A 14,500-nucleotide genomic window follows, 5' to 3' on the forward strand; every position below is an offset into this window, starting at 1 on the left:
CAGATATAATCCACATTACTGGACAAGTCCCAGAGTCCTGCAATAAATAACACATAACACCGACAAAAGAGCAAATTGCCACATTATCTTGTTTGTCTTCATAATATCAGAGATATTCCCTTTGTTTTATCCATCCTGCTCCAACCTTGTCTGCTGCTGAAAACTATTGAAAAACAACTTATTTTCTCTATCTGAGCCATTTGCTTTCCCATATCACTCTAAACCTTTCCTAAGATTAATGGGGGAAAAAATAAATATATATATATATTTATAGATTTTGAAGTATACCACATTGAGAAGATAATTTAACTTTTTTTGGTAAAGGTTACACATTCTGTGATGAATAATATATCTAATTTCCATTTAATAACAACAGGACGGACAAACAATACTGACCAGGTAACATTGGAATGGATCGCTGTATTTGTGTCAGCGTAGAATGCTGCACTGTTTTTGTGTTAACACTGGAACCAAACCAGAAAATGTGAGAAACATTCAGCAGATGCGGAAAGAGAAATAGTTAACGTTTCATGTAAGACTCTTCAACCTGAAACAATAACTGTGTCTCGTTCCACTGATGCTGTCCAACCAGCTGATTGTTTCTAGGTACGTGTTTGTATTTTTAATGCAGACTTCATATATCTGCAGATTTTTGGTTTTGCTTAACTTAAGACCTATCAACATCAACATACTGAATCTGTGTGAACACTGGAATGCCTCACTGTAGCTGTGTTAAACAGGTTTAATGCCCCATTGTAGTTGGGCTAAAGCATTTAATGGGTCATCATAACAGTGTTTGTGTGATTTAGTTTAGTTTATAGATACAGCATGGAAACAGGCCCTTCGGCCCATCCGGTCCGCGCCGACCAGCGATCCCCGCATATTAACACTATTATTAACACTATCCTACACACACTCGGGACAATTTTTACATTTACCAAGCCAATTAACCTAAATACCTATACATCTATGGAGTGTGGGAGGAAACCAAAGATCTCGGAGAAAACTCACACAAGTCACGCGGAGAACGTACAAACTCCGTATAGACAAGCACCCGCAGTCGGGGTCGAAAACCAGGTCTCCGCTGTAAGGCAGCAACTCTACCATTGCGCCACCGTGTATTAGCACTGTGTATTAATATGTATTAACACTGGAAATGCTCACTGTATGTGTGTGAACAGTGAAATGGCCCTGTATGGAAGCTGTTGGAATTTATGCTCCTAACATTACTGCACCTTTAAAAGCTCGCAGAATTAGAGAAAAATACTAATTCTTACCCTGCCTTTATCTTGAGCAAAAACAAAGTCTTGTATTGCTCAAGATTCCAGCATCTGCATTTCTTTGTGCCTCCCTCTTGCCTGTAGCTTGTTGCTGCTCACCCTCCTCACCAAAGCCTGGTGTTCACCAAAGCCTGCGCTTTAACCTGTCAGCAGCAATTTCTACTCAAAGTAGCCCTTTCCAAAGTGCAGGTGACAGTCCTGTCACCCGAGGCAGATCTCATCTTTAAATCCCACTCATCCCACCTCCCCTGTCCCCAAAATATCATGACCCAACATATCACTGCTTCTTCTACAATCCACAGGCTGGAGGAGTTTCTCCAAGAAGACTTGAACCCAGAGCTTCCGACCCAACATGAATTTGAGAATTTTCCAACAGATATGGCTGAGGTGCAACGTTTAATAGACTCGATCTGCAGCATCCCAGGTATGTGAGCAATGCACATATGCACACACGCACTCTTCCCATATGCTCACACTTGCACACGTACAGATCTCCTACACACATACACACCTACTGCTCATGTGCACACACCTACCACTCACACACCTCCCACACACACACACTCCCACACACAGACAAGCAGCCCTCGTGCACACAAACACCCATCCCACACACACTTACAACCTCATACACATGCACACCTACCACACAAACACACACCTCCCACAGACACACACACAAACATTCACTGAACTGAAGATAGACGCAAAGTGCTGGAGTAACTCAGCGGGTCAGGCAGGATCTGTGGAGGCAAATGGATGGTTGATGCTTTGGGTGGAGACCCTGCATCAGGACTGAAAGATTAGATGTGAGGCCACAGTATAAAGAGGTGAGAAGGAGCGGTGAGGCAGAGGTTGACTGGAGATAGGTGGAAAGATGGCGCCAGGTGGTGGAAAGGGAGGGTGGAAACGGAGGCAGGTGCTGAAAGGTGATGTGGAAACAAGGCTATAGATACTGAATGGAATAAATAAGGAAGCCACCATCTCCAGGCTCCACCTCCTTTCTCCTCTCTTATGTCTACATTGGAACGCATAATTAAAATCATTGTTAAACAAAATAATACAAACAAATTAATAAGCTTCCCCTATTCTCCTGATCCTTTGTCCGAGGATCCCGATTGATCCAGTTGGGTCTCAGATGCTGCTCCGAGATTGAGCAGGTGCAGGCAGGATCCATGAGGTGACTTTCCCATACGCCACTAGAGAGCCCAATAGTATGGCTCTCATTATTCTGCTCCAGTGTGGAATCCAGTGGCCAAGAAATCAAACTGGTTCTGCCGTCCCAGTCTGACAGAATTACCAGCCTTCACATCTGTGTGAGGCTGGGACTTGGTGTGAGTTCGACAGGCCAGCAACGAGCACCCCACTATGTTCACTTTGTGAGTCAGGCATTTCATTCTGAGACCTTGTTGAAACGTTCATCCCGGTAGGTATCTCCAGAACAAATTCTAGCTCATTTCACGGTGCAAGAAAGAACCCTCCATGCTGAGTGAAGTTACAGGCATCAGAGTTTGGATTGGATATAATTACATATAATTGGATTAAACGAGTTACAGGGAGAAAGTGTCTAATTACAGGTTAATGTGTTACAGGGAAAGAGTATCTGATCACAAGTTTATGAATAACAATGTACCCATCATCAGGTTAATGGGTTGAAGGGAGAGAGAGTATCCATCACCAGGTTAATGAATGGGAAGTTGAGTGTACTCATCATTAATTGTGTGAGTTACATGAAAAGTGTACTTATCACCAGGTTAGTGGATTAGAGAGTGTGGTCATAACCAGGTGTGTTGCAGGTGCAGTGTCTGCAGGGTAATGAGTTCCAGGGAATCTAACACTGGGTTGATGTGCCACAGGAATTGGTGTTGGGTCGTTTGATTGTGAAGCTGTGCTCATTACTGACTGGGTATTTCTCTGTGCAGTGCCATCAGCCCCTTCAATGTGTCCCCAGTCTCCTGACACAGCAACCTCCACATCAGTGAAAGTCCGTTGGAGCCTCTCAGCCGACGATACAGTGGAACATTATCAGTTGTACTACAGAAAATTAGGAGACAACACACAAGATGAGGGGGCTGCAGGTTTGTATTGAGAGCAGTGCGGGAATTAGAGAAATGTGAGTTTTATGAAGGGAACTTTGACTGCAGACAAATATTGACAATTGATTTCTGACTATAGACAGCTCAAGTTTCAAAGAATAATCTTGTTCATCCATAAAAATCTAAAGGGGGTTGACAGGGTGAGTTTGAGAAGTTGTTCCCTTCCGCTGAAGAGCGAGGAGCCTGGGACACTGCCTCTGGATAACATGAGAGGAGGAGAGGTTTGGTTGCTCGGTGGGATTGGAATTCTCTCCTGGAGAATGAGTAGATCGTCGAGCCATAGAACTATACAGCATGGACACAACATGTCCTTGCTGAACAACCTGCCATTCTGGGCTTGTCCCATTTGCCTGCATTTGGCCAATGTCCCTTTAAATCCTTCCTATCCATATATCTGTCTGAATGTCATTTGAAAGCTGTACTTGTATCCACTTTTGTAACAACTTCTTTCCAGATACAGACCATCCTCTGAATGAAATGGTTGCCCCTGAGATCCCTCTTAAATCTCTCCCCTCTCACCTTAAGCCGACGCTCTCCTGTTTGAGAATCCTCTACCCTGGGAAAAAGACTGAGAGTTTACTTTATTCATTGTCCTCATATTTTTGTATTCTTCAATAAATGTCAGCCTGTACCCTACTATGCTCCAAAGTAAAAGATCGCAACCTATTCAGCCTCTCCCTACAACTCCCTATGACTCCCTATGAGACCGCAAGTCCTGGTAAAATGATGATGAATCTCTTCTGCACCTTTTCCAACGTAATGGCATCCTTACTATAGCTGGGTGACCAGAACTGCACACATTACTCCAAGAGCAGACTCACCAATGACTTGTACAGCTATTTCCTGATGTTCTAACTGTTGTACTCAATACCCTTCCCAATGAAGGCAAGCGTGCCAAACACCTTTCCCATGACCCAGTCCACCTGAATCACTACTTTCAGGGAACCAGCCAACACATTTCCAGGCTCTACCATTTACTATGTAAGCCTAGCCCCGGTATGACACACCAAAGAGCAACACCTCATACTTGTTATAAAATGACATTTTTGATACAACACAATTGTAGGCATAGGTTCAGTCACAATCTTAATGAATGCAGAGCAAGCTCAAAGGGCTACTCGATAGCTTGCTCCTAGTCCTATTTCTTGTTCCTTGTTCCAGTAATGTGGAGTTCTCTTGCCTTCTTGCACTCATTGGCCTTATTCTAAGTGGCCGCTCAGGCACAGTTATACTGACATTGCCACCTATAGGAGAGAGGTCAGGGGAGAGTGGGCTTGGGGTTGGAGGAGGGGCTCAGGGACAAAGGTGACGGTTGAGAGCAGAAGTCACTGAAGCTCTAGCCATCCCAAATTCCTTGTGCTCTATCTGAGACTCAGCAGAATCTTGCCTCCTGTCTATGCATTAAGCCACATATGATATGTCTTGGCATTAATTATTTTACGGGTTTGGTTTCATAGAAGCATATAGCACAGATATGGGGCCCTGTCAACCCACCTCATCTATCACCAGCACCACAGCACAGTCCCTGATTCAGCTCGGCCCAGATAACCCAAGTCTGTTCTCTCAGATGCATCGCTGAGAGTGAAGGAAATGTTCTGCACCGTGAGGAACCTGCAGACTGGCTCCATGTACCAGTTCTGGGTCACAGCCACCAACTCTGCTGGGACAAGTGACGGCAGTGACCGTGCGGTGTATACCACAGGTAATGTACTGGATGTGCCTCTCGCTGTGATCGGGTGGGCCATCGATTGGGAGGTTACTGAGGCACTCAGTTCATGCCTGTAATCCATTCAGGCTTTGTGTAGGCACCAAAGTGTTCAGAAGAACATAAAGTGGTGTGGAACTGTTGGCTCAAAGTCAGTAGTCCATTCTGCACCATTCAATGAACCAGACCAGGCACCACACACCGGACTGGACATCATATTAGACACGAGACAACACGCCCAACACCAGATTAGAAACCAGAACATACAACAATGTAGACATCAGCCAACATAATGGCGGACTAGATTAGAAACCAGAACATACAACAATGTAGACATCATAATGGCGGACTAGATGCCAGACACCAGACTACATCAGACACTGTGCTAGACACCTGACCATGACACATCAGCCACAAAACCAGATACCTGTCTGCACACTAGCTGATACCAGCAGCACCACCATTAACCCTTTGCCCAGGGGATGGTGGAGCTTGCTTGGTTTTGCTGCCATTTGCGGAGTGATTTTAAGAGGGGCTGGATGTGATTTGGGGCTGGATGTGATCATGAGGAAACAGGCAGACTTCCCACTGTCCCCCTGAAGCTGCTGCTCTGGACAGATCCAGGCCCAACAGGAAAGGAAGGCCATTCCCCCAGGAACCTAGAGAAAGCTCTCCACTTGTTTGACATGGCCACAAGTGTAGATCCACAGCCAGCAATGGCTGAGCTGGAAGGTGTGGAGGCCCAAGCTGCGCCCGGGAGCCCAGCCTGACACCAAAACCTCACCTTGCCTCTGTTTCTCAGTTCCAGCAGCTCCGAGGATCAGCAGCAGAGCGGTGGCGGTGTGCCAGAGTGCAGTCTTCATGGAGTGGGAGGCCGGGAGCAGCCGACCCCCACAGTCCTACACCCTGGAGTTCTGCCAAGTCTGCAGTGGCTGTGATTGGACAGAATCACTCACAGAGTAAGTGGAGGCCAGGCCGTGAGACGGACTCTGGGGTGAACACTGCTGTCAGTAAACCCAGGATCTATCCACCTCCCAGCAATAACGCAGCGAGTCCAGCAGCATCTGTGGGGGGGGGGGGGGGGAATTGTCGTAGTGCATGGACACCAAGGTCCTCTGAACAACAACACCTTTCAAACTCTCACATTCAGTGTCCTTGGCTCTTCAGCTGGAGGGAACAGCCTCTCTGACTCACTCTGTCAATCTGCTTTACTTTTTATAAACAAGATTATCCTTTGAAACTATAGTTTTGCTATTAAATGGGTCCTAATATTTTTCCATATTATATTTCTTTTTTTTAACTATTGTTAAGTTCTCCATTATTTTAAGTTGGTTTTCAATTTCTCTGCTATTTTCGTAAAATGTCTCCTGCCTCTGGGGCATAGAGTAACTTTTGCTAAACATTTGCTTTCAATGCATGAATAGGCGCTACTTTAGCAATTTTTTGGGCATTTTCCTTTGATCAAATATCAACTAACTGTGCTTGACAGCCAAGGCTGGGCCACATCCAGTTTGGAGTATTTTGTATAATAAATTATATACAAGTCATTGCTTTCATACCTTTGAAATCTACCCATCATCATCTTCCACCTCATGCCTTCACGATTTTCTTTATTCAAACTTAACAACCTGGTTTCAAATCGAGGTAAATCATTTTCAGTCTGAAGAAGGGTCTTGACCCGAAACATCACCCATTCCTTCTCTCCAGAGATGCTGCTCGTCCCGTTGAGTTACTCCAGCTTTTTGTATCTACCCTAAATCATTTTTAATCCTGATATAAAATTCTGATTGCGGTTTGTTAAGGACAACTTAACTGCTGGATGGTGATTTTGGTCTGAACTCAGTGACACTGCGACCAGTGACAGGTCACACTCTGAAGTCACTCTCCCCATCATTTAGCAGTCACTACTCGGGTTTGGGCCAGTGCCTATTACTGTGGGGAGCAATGTCACCCTGTGACTCAACACCAGAAATGTTTTATCGATCCCAGTGTTTATTGATCCTGGCTGACATCAGTCAACATCAGCTGGCATCTGTTGTTTGGGAAATGCTAAGAGGATACCGAAAAAGTAGCAATAGTATGGACACGGTCAACATGGAATTATGAAGGAAAATTGTGATTGACAAATCTGTTGCAATTTTTGACATTATAATGAGCAGCACATACAATACAATCCAGTTGATGTGGTGTATTCAAACTTTCAAAATGCCTTCAAGGTGCTAGAGAAATGATTGTGAAACAAAATGAGTGCCTACTATTGTGGCAATGTGTTGACACAGATTGAGGATTGATTAATTAAGCAATTGGTTAGGAAAGCAGGGAGTAGAAATAACTGTAACCAGCGAGGTGCCCCAGGAATTGATTGATTGTGCACAAGCATTTTGGCAATGATTTTATTGATTCGCAGTAAAGTGTGAACATAGAATACAGCACAGGAATCGGCCCCTCGGCAGACACTGGCTGTGCTGACCTTGATGTCAACTTAGTCTGCACATCTGCCTGTACATGGTCCGTATTCCTCCATTCCCTGCCTCCGCATACCTCTAAAACATTGCTGTTGTGCTATCGTACGTGAGCGAAACCAAGGGATTTATTCTGTTCCAAGGTTCAACGAGTTTGACGGGCAAGTATAGGATTGATAATTAGGCGGCCTAGAATGGGGTTACACACTCACAATCAATGGGTTAGCCATTCAGCACAGTTTTAAATGTTTCTTCATCCAGAGGGCCATGGGGCTCAATCTCAGTACATTCAAGGCAGAGATTGAGATTTTTGGATGTTAAAGGAGGTGAGTGACTAAAATGCATTGGGAAGTGATGCTCAGCCCTGTTCTCACTGAATGGTACAGCAAGCACGAGGAACCGGATGGCCTGCTCTTGCTTCTGTTTCTCATGTTATTTGTTGACCCTTTGTAAAGCTGCTGGCAATTTGATCTACAGTATTAGTCTTTAACTTTTCCTGTTTTCATGGTTTCAATTTCTAGATCTGTGACTGGGATAACTTCATGTAAAGCATTAATTGAACTGGAGCCCAGTGAAAACTACATCTTCTACCTCAGAGCAGTAAATGGAGGAGGCAGCAGTGAGAGGAGTGCAGCCGTAACCGTTCGAACAACAGGTGAGCATCTCAAGGCCACTCCTGGAGTCACATCCATAGAATGAATCAGTTCCAGTAATTTAATCGGTGCAAACAAGCAGTGCTTGCCATCCCATTGTATTATTGTCATTGTAAGCAAGGTACCGTTCAAACCATGTGGAGACTGGAATCTAAGACAATGTTTCTGCGACAGGTACCCAGCTTTATCTGATGGAGCAGACTGCACACCTCTCACTCTCAATCTTGCAGGACGGACTGACCATAGTTTATGATGAGGAAAGTCAGCTCACAGACACTCCCACAATCCATGAGAGGTTCACCAGGTGAGTCGTGAAGCAGATGGGAACAGTAGATGATGAAGTGAGAGATTGTAGATGTGAGCGAAGACTGAACCCGTCCAAGGACACTATCCAGGGCAGATGCTTTCCCAGAGTTTATCGTCATGAAAGTAGATCTGACTTTGGCCATGTATGGGGCAGAGTCAGCTGGGGATATGCCTTGGAACTTTGTTTATTTGTTCAAAATGGGCTCATCCAGTAGAGATGCTAGAGATAATCCCTGACTTTGGCTTGGAGTCTATGATGGTATTTGGGTCCTGGCATCCGCTTGATTGAATTGAGCCTCTTGCTTGTTATGGAATTCTCTCTCACCATCCCTGATAGTCTAATGGAGATTTCACCAAAACACGTATTTCTCTGCACTATGAACAATTCCACCAATCTTCATGTCATCAGTGAACTTACTGATCTTGCCTTCAAGTCATTCACATATATTACAAAACGCAAGCATCAATACATGTGCAACACCACTAGTCACTCGCATCAATACATGTGCAACACCACTAGTCACTCGCATCCAATTGTAAAAACAGCACTCTGCCCTCCTATTGTCAAGTCAATGTTGGATCCAGTTTGCCAACTTACTCTGGATCCCATGGCTCTTAACATTTTGTATCAGCGCATACAATGGGAGGGGGAGTGAAGTAGCACTGCACTGTGGGAGGACTGGCACTGAGGGAGTACTGCACTGTGGGAGGGCCATTGCTGAGGGAGTACCACACTGTGGGAGGGGCAGTGAATGGCATGAGTGGATGCAAACCTAGGAGGGGCGGTCAGGATGGAGGGGAGGCAGGCTTGGAAGGGAAGAGTGTTTGGATGGGATAATGTCGGGATGGGGGTGGTTGTGAAGGTGGCTCGAAGGGGAGGCTGGTTTGAGGTAGTGTAATGCATTACAATGAGCAGCCTCCTGACCAGTCTGTGGAACAGTCCTGGTGGTGTTGGACATAGACATGGTAATGTCACTTTGTGATGGTGGAACTCAGGTTCCAAGTGGATGTGAACATCTGTAGGTGGTCTTTTGGAAATGGAGAACGTTCCTGCAGTTGGTGCCTTTGACCGATTGTCCCAGGATGCCAGTCCTGACTGCCTTCTGCGTCATGTCAGTGGTCACACAGCTGTGGACGGACGAGAGACTGACCAAGCCTCTGCTCTGCCCTAGTTCTGCATCTGTCATGGCACAGTTGGTGCTAGTTCGAGGAAGGCATTACTGGGAGGTGGAAGTGGCTGAGGACATGGAGTACAGGGTTGGAATCGCCTGCACGGACACCCCACGGGATGCTCACTTTGGCTCCAACATCAGCTCCTGGTGCATGCGACACATCCTCACCTCATCCAGGTAAGTGATGAGCTTCACGTCACTCGGCTCAGAGGCAGGAAACCCACGAACAGCACGATCAGTTCTTCACTCCACTACATAAAACATCCCACTCACTCCTGGGATCCTCTGGCCCACACTTGCCCAGAGTGAAGGAGCAGCAACTGTGTGGCACTGGAAGCCTCCAGACCATGCACTGCAAGCTCCGAGTGGGTGACAGTAGCTCTTTGCTTCCCAATGACCCGCCCAAGCCCTCCTGCCCCGGCTGCGAGAGAATCAGTGGTCCTCACCTTGGCCTCAGCAGCAGTTCAGAAGGTTCAGAACCAGAGTGAAACTAGATAATCCTCCACACTAAGGGATGGCTACAGGAGAAATGGTGCATAAATATCAAACTCAGAGCTTCCTACAGGACTAGGGGGTTGGGGTTGAACAGGAAAACAAACCTCTCGAAGCAGGGAGTGTTTCGTTGGGGTGGAGACAACAGAACAGTTTGGGGAAAATCTGGCTTCAATTATGAGGGTGTCCCTGTGGAAATTGTCTTGTAACTTTGACACCTTCACTGATGTGTTCATGAGAATGTTCCTTGCTTGAAATTTTGCAAAACAATGTCTGTGACTGCTGCCCCACACCACCCCTGACAATGAGGTCTCCCAGCATGGCCTTGTTCAATGTGGATCACATCCCAAATTCCAAATATCGATGACAATTCCACCATTGCCACCCGAGAAGAGGGTTCAAAACTCTCAAACTCACCATCAAGCTCCTCATCCACTGGTGACAGTGATCACTGCCCTGCTCTAGGCTTCAGCAAAATCAGGAGCATATAGCAGGCACCTTGACACACTGGAGATATATCATTAATAACTTCCTCGTAACATCTTCCAAATCTGATGGGAGAGAGAAACCATCATCAGTGCTTTCTCCCAACCCAATTCACCAGCTTTGAGCCTATGATCACTCTCAACCAATTCTATCAGGGCAAAACATTTCCCCGGAAGAAAAATGTACTCAAAACCCTCCAACCTTTCCGGTCACTGGTGGGAATCCCTGGCCTCAAGTTTCCAGATGGCAGCCAGCAACAGAGTCCCCACCAGAGGCACTGCTATCACGGGAGTAAGTGCAGCAACCCATGCAGCACTTGTTCCATACACCCACCACCCTTTGTGTGAAAATTACCCCTCAGATTCTGATTAAATCTTTTCTCCTTCACCTGAACCTATGGTCCTTGATTCCCCGACTCTGGGCAAGAGATTCTGTGCATCTACCCGATCTATTCCTCTCAGGATTTTATACACCTCTATATTATCACCCCCTCATCCTCCTGCACTCCAAGGAATAGAAACCAGCCTTCTCAACCTCCCTCTAGCTCAAACCCTCTAGTGCTGGCAACATTCTCGTAAATCTTCTCTGAACCCTTTCAAGCTTGACTATATCTTTCCGATAACATGGTGCCTAGAACTGAACACAATACTGTAAATGCGGTCTCACCAACGTCTTATACAACTGCAACATGACCTCCCAACTTCTATACTCGTGAAGAATTTGGAAATATGAGGCATGTTAGGATTAGGAAGTCATTTTATTTCTGTTGATCTCCACACAGTAATAACAAAATTTCTTCCACAACTTCAGTTCAATAGACAATAGATGCAGGAGTAGGCCATTCGGCCCTTCGAGCCAGCACCACCATTCAATGTGATCATGGCTGATCATTCTCAATCAGTACCCTGTTCCTGCCTTCTCCCCATACCTCCTGACTCCGTTATCCTTAAGAGCTCTATCTATCTAGTTCAAACTTATCCACCCTCCTCCGCAGCAGCAGCCAGAGTGTAAGGATTTCTATCATCCTGATGGTAGCCCCCCTTGTCTAAAACTGCCCATTATTAGCAACCGTGAGGTACGATTGTTGTGTCTCTGAGTTGAGTATGTGTGAGCTGTTTAGTGTGAGGTCCAAGCAGGGGGTTTGTGCAAGCAGGGTGGATGTGAGCAGTGTGGGTTGAGCTCCATGGATGATAATTAAGTGGGTGTGATTTTGTGGGCATAAGCTGAGTGTGAACTGTCAGCAGTTGCAGCCTTGTGCGTGATATCTCTTACTATTTTTAACTCTGCAGGAGTAAATTTGAATTCCTTCACAAAGGGCTGACTCCAGACTTGAGAATCACTGTCACACCAACCAGAATTGGAATTCTCCTGGACTACGACGCAGGAAAACTTTCCTTCTTCAATGTCGACATCTGTCAGCTCCTCTTCACCTTTTCACAGCAATTTCTGAATCTGGTCAATCCCTGTTTTGCTTTGGAAAGTTATGGCGTTTTAAAGGTCTGTCATAATATTCCCTTCCCCGAGTTTACAAAGCTACTGTGAAATCATCCTGTTTCAGCCAGAGGTGCAATGTTGGGTTTTAGTTGAAAGGAAAGCCTTCTTTAAAAATGCAAGTCTTTTCAATTTTTGCAACTGAGCCTCTTTCTTGTAGAGGGGTGGTGGTGATTCAGGGGCTGAGACCAGAGTCACCACCAGAGGTGCTCATTCACCACAAGAACCCAGTGAACTGCACTTCCCAGCTGCTGAAAATAAATTGCACTCCTCTCAGTCCCTAATATTTCCTTTACTGTTGCTGCTCAGCTTGCCCGACTGCTTACCAGCTCCCATCACAATGCCAACACATAGAGAATTGGGTAACCAACAATGGGAATTGTGACAATTTAAATCCTGCTGTAGCAAATGAGTTGGGTGGGTGGCTGACCACCCAGTCGGTTTATGAACTACAGCAATCAGAACTCACTATTGGAGCTACAGCAAAGTCTCTTAAGTAAAAGCTGGGTTACTTTGTTGAGGGTCATGTAACAATAACGATGTACAAATTCAGCCCTAGTAATTCACAGCAGTATCCAATTGCAATGGACGGGATTATTCCAATTATTTCCTCACTATCTGTGAATCCTGGTAATATTATGTGAGGAATGCAGGCTGGAAATTTGAGGTATGTAGAAATATTGAAATGCTGATTAAAAATAAATCAGCAACTTGGCAATGAACCAAATCCGATTTATTAAACTGGGGCGAGTGTTCATATTGGGCCCTTTAGAAAGGGAATGTTGCTGATATTTCAGAGATCAGGCCATTCTGATGAAAGGTCATACAGTTGAAACGTTAACAGTTTCTCACTCCCCAGAGGGTCCCTGACCTGCTGAGTGTTATTAATGGTTGATATCTGGAACACGGTGCCAGGAAGTGGTGAAATCAGATACGATCACTGCGTTTAAGTGGCATTTAGACTGGGCCTTCAACACGCAAGTCCGAGAGGGATATGAACTGGGATTGGTGTAGATGGGTAAAAACGTCAACATGGATGGAGTGAACAGAAAGGGCCATTGTGCTATTTCACTATAATTCAATGACCTCCTGTCAGCATAAGCTCAGACATGGGGATGTTGGCCAATGACTTCACAATGGTCATTTCTATTTGCAGCTCCTTAACAAATGGAATAGAAATGCTTTATTGTCACATGTGACTAGGCACAGTGAGATTCTTTGTTTGCATACACAATGTATACATATAGCAGCCACCTACGGCACTGACAAAGTTACAAAGCACGCCGGCTCCCCCTTTTATCCCCCTTTTATCCCCCCACCTCCCTCACGGCGGTTCCCCCATGCCAGTTCCACCATTGTTCATCCCCCTCCCTCACAGTGGTCCTCCACGCTCTCATCAACCGCCGACCCGCGAGGCATCGCCGCTGCCACGAGGCTTCCCCCCACCGAGGTCTCATCGTCGCGAGGCCTCACTGTTGTCAAGGCCCCACTTCACGCCTCTGTGATGCCAACCAGGGCCCCAGCCGCGGTCTCTGTCGGCCGCTTCACCCGACCTGGGCTTCTACCCCCGAGGCCCCAGCTGGGCCCCGACCCAGGCTTCTACCCACGAGGCCCTGGCCAGGGCCATCTTAACGCATGGGCCTGATGGGCACTTGCCCGGGGGCCCACGAGCATAGGGGCCCCATGCTGATCTGTGTATGTTAAGTGACTTGCAATAAATAAATACTACTTTAAAAATGTAGGTTCAATAAGTGCTTTTTTCGCAACATTTTCGGTCACTAAGTGCTTCTCACAGCGATCTGTAAGTGCTTTTCGCAACAATGTAGCACCCTAAGTCCATCGCTAAGTGCTTTTCAGTAAGTGCTTTTCGCCGGCACGACAGGGGGGGGCTGGTAGGGAAAAGGGGGTGGGGGAGAGTAACGGTAGGGGCCCCAGTACACTGCTTTGCCCGGGGGCCCATAATGCTGTAAAAACGGCCCTGGCCCTGGCCGGGGCTGCTACGCAGCGATCCAGGAGGCATCGAGACCACAGTGCCTCGATTAAGGCCTCCGACTGCGTTCCCAGTCCACAGCCATGGTCTGTCAGGAAGCCTTGAGTGAAGCAGTGAACAGAGCAAGTAAAAGACAAAAGAAAAAGATTGAGAGCATATTCGCAAGAAACTACACAAAAAAATACAGGAGAGTATACTTAAGTCCTCAAAGTCAAGAACAGGAAAATTGTATTCAATAAAGAAAAGGTGGAGGCATTAAACAAATGTCTTGCCCTTTGCCAGAGAAGGCAGAGTTCCAGAAACTGATAGGGAGCTGGGTGCACACTGGAGCCACCAACAACCAGATTGTAATCTATCGCTTGGAAAT

The 14,500-nt window shown here is 46.2% G+C and overlaps 1 protein-coding gene across 1 annotated transcript in view; it reads left to right on the top strand.

Annotated features, from left to right (window-relative positions):
* The window catches only part of fsd2 (fibronectin type III and SPRY domain containing 2), a 22,356-nt gene extending 8,505 nt beyond the window's left edge, over positions 1 to 13,851 (top strand). Inside the window, exons 5-13 of the mRNA XM_078427180.1 lie at positions 377 to 399; positions 1,583 to 1,704; positions 3,203 to 3,358; positions 4,944 to 5,078; positions 5,884 to 6,040; positions 8,065 to 8,198; positions 8,371 to 8,500; positions 9,675 to 9,851; positions 11,942 to 13,851. Of these exons, the coding sequence (XP_078283306.1) occupies positions 377 to 399; positions 1,583 to 1,704; positions 3,203 to 3,358; positions 4,944 to 5,078; positions 5,884 to 6,040; positions 8,065 to 8,198; positions 8,371 to 8,500; positions 9,675 to 9,851; positions 11,942 to 12,194 (1,287 nt within the window). The 3' untranslated portion in view covers positions 12,195 to 13,851. The remainder of the gene's footprint in view (positions 1 to 376; positions 400 to 1,582; positions 1,705 to 3,202; positions 3,359 to 4,943; positions 5,079 to 5,883; positions 6,041 to 8,064; positions 8,199 to 8,370; positions 8,501 to 9,674; positions 9,852 to 11,941) is intronic.
* Positions 13,852 to 14,500: the final 649 nt, after the last annotated feature.

Source organism: Rhinoraja longicauda, chromosome 33 (assembly GCF_053455715.1).
Source record: "Rhinoraja longicauda isolate Sanriku21f chromosome 33, sRhiLon1.1, whole genome shotgun sequence".
NCBI lineage: Eukaryota > Metazoa > Chordata > Chondrichthyes > Rajiformes > Arhynchobatidae > Rhinoraja > Rhinoraja longicauda.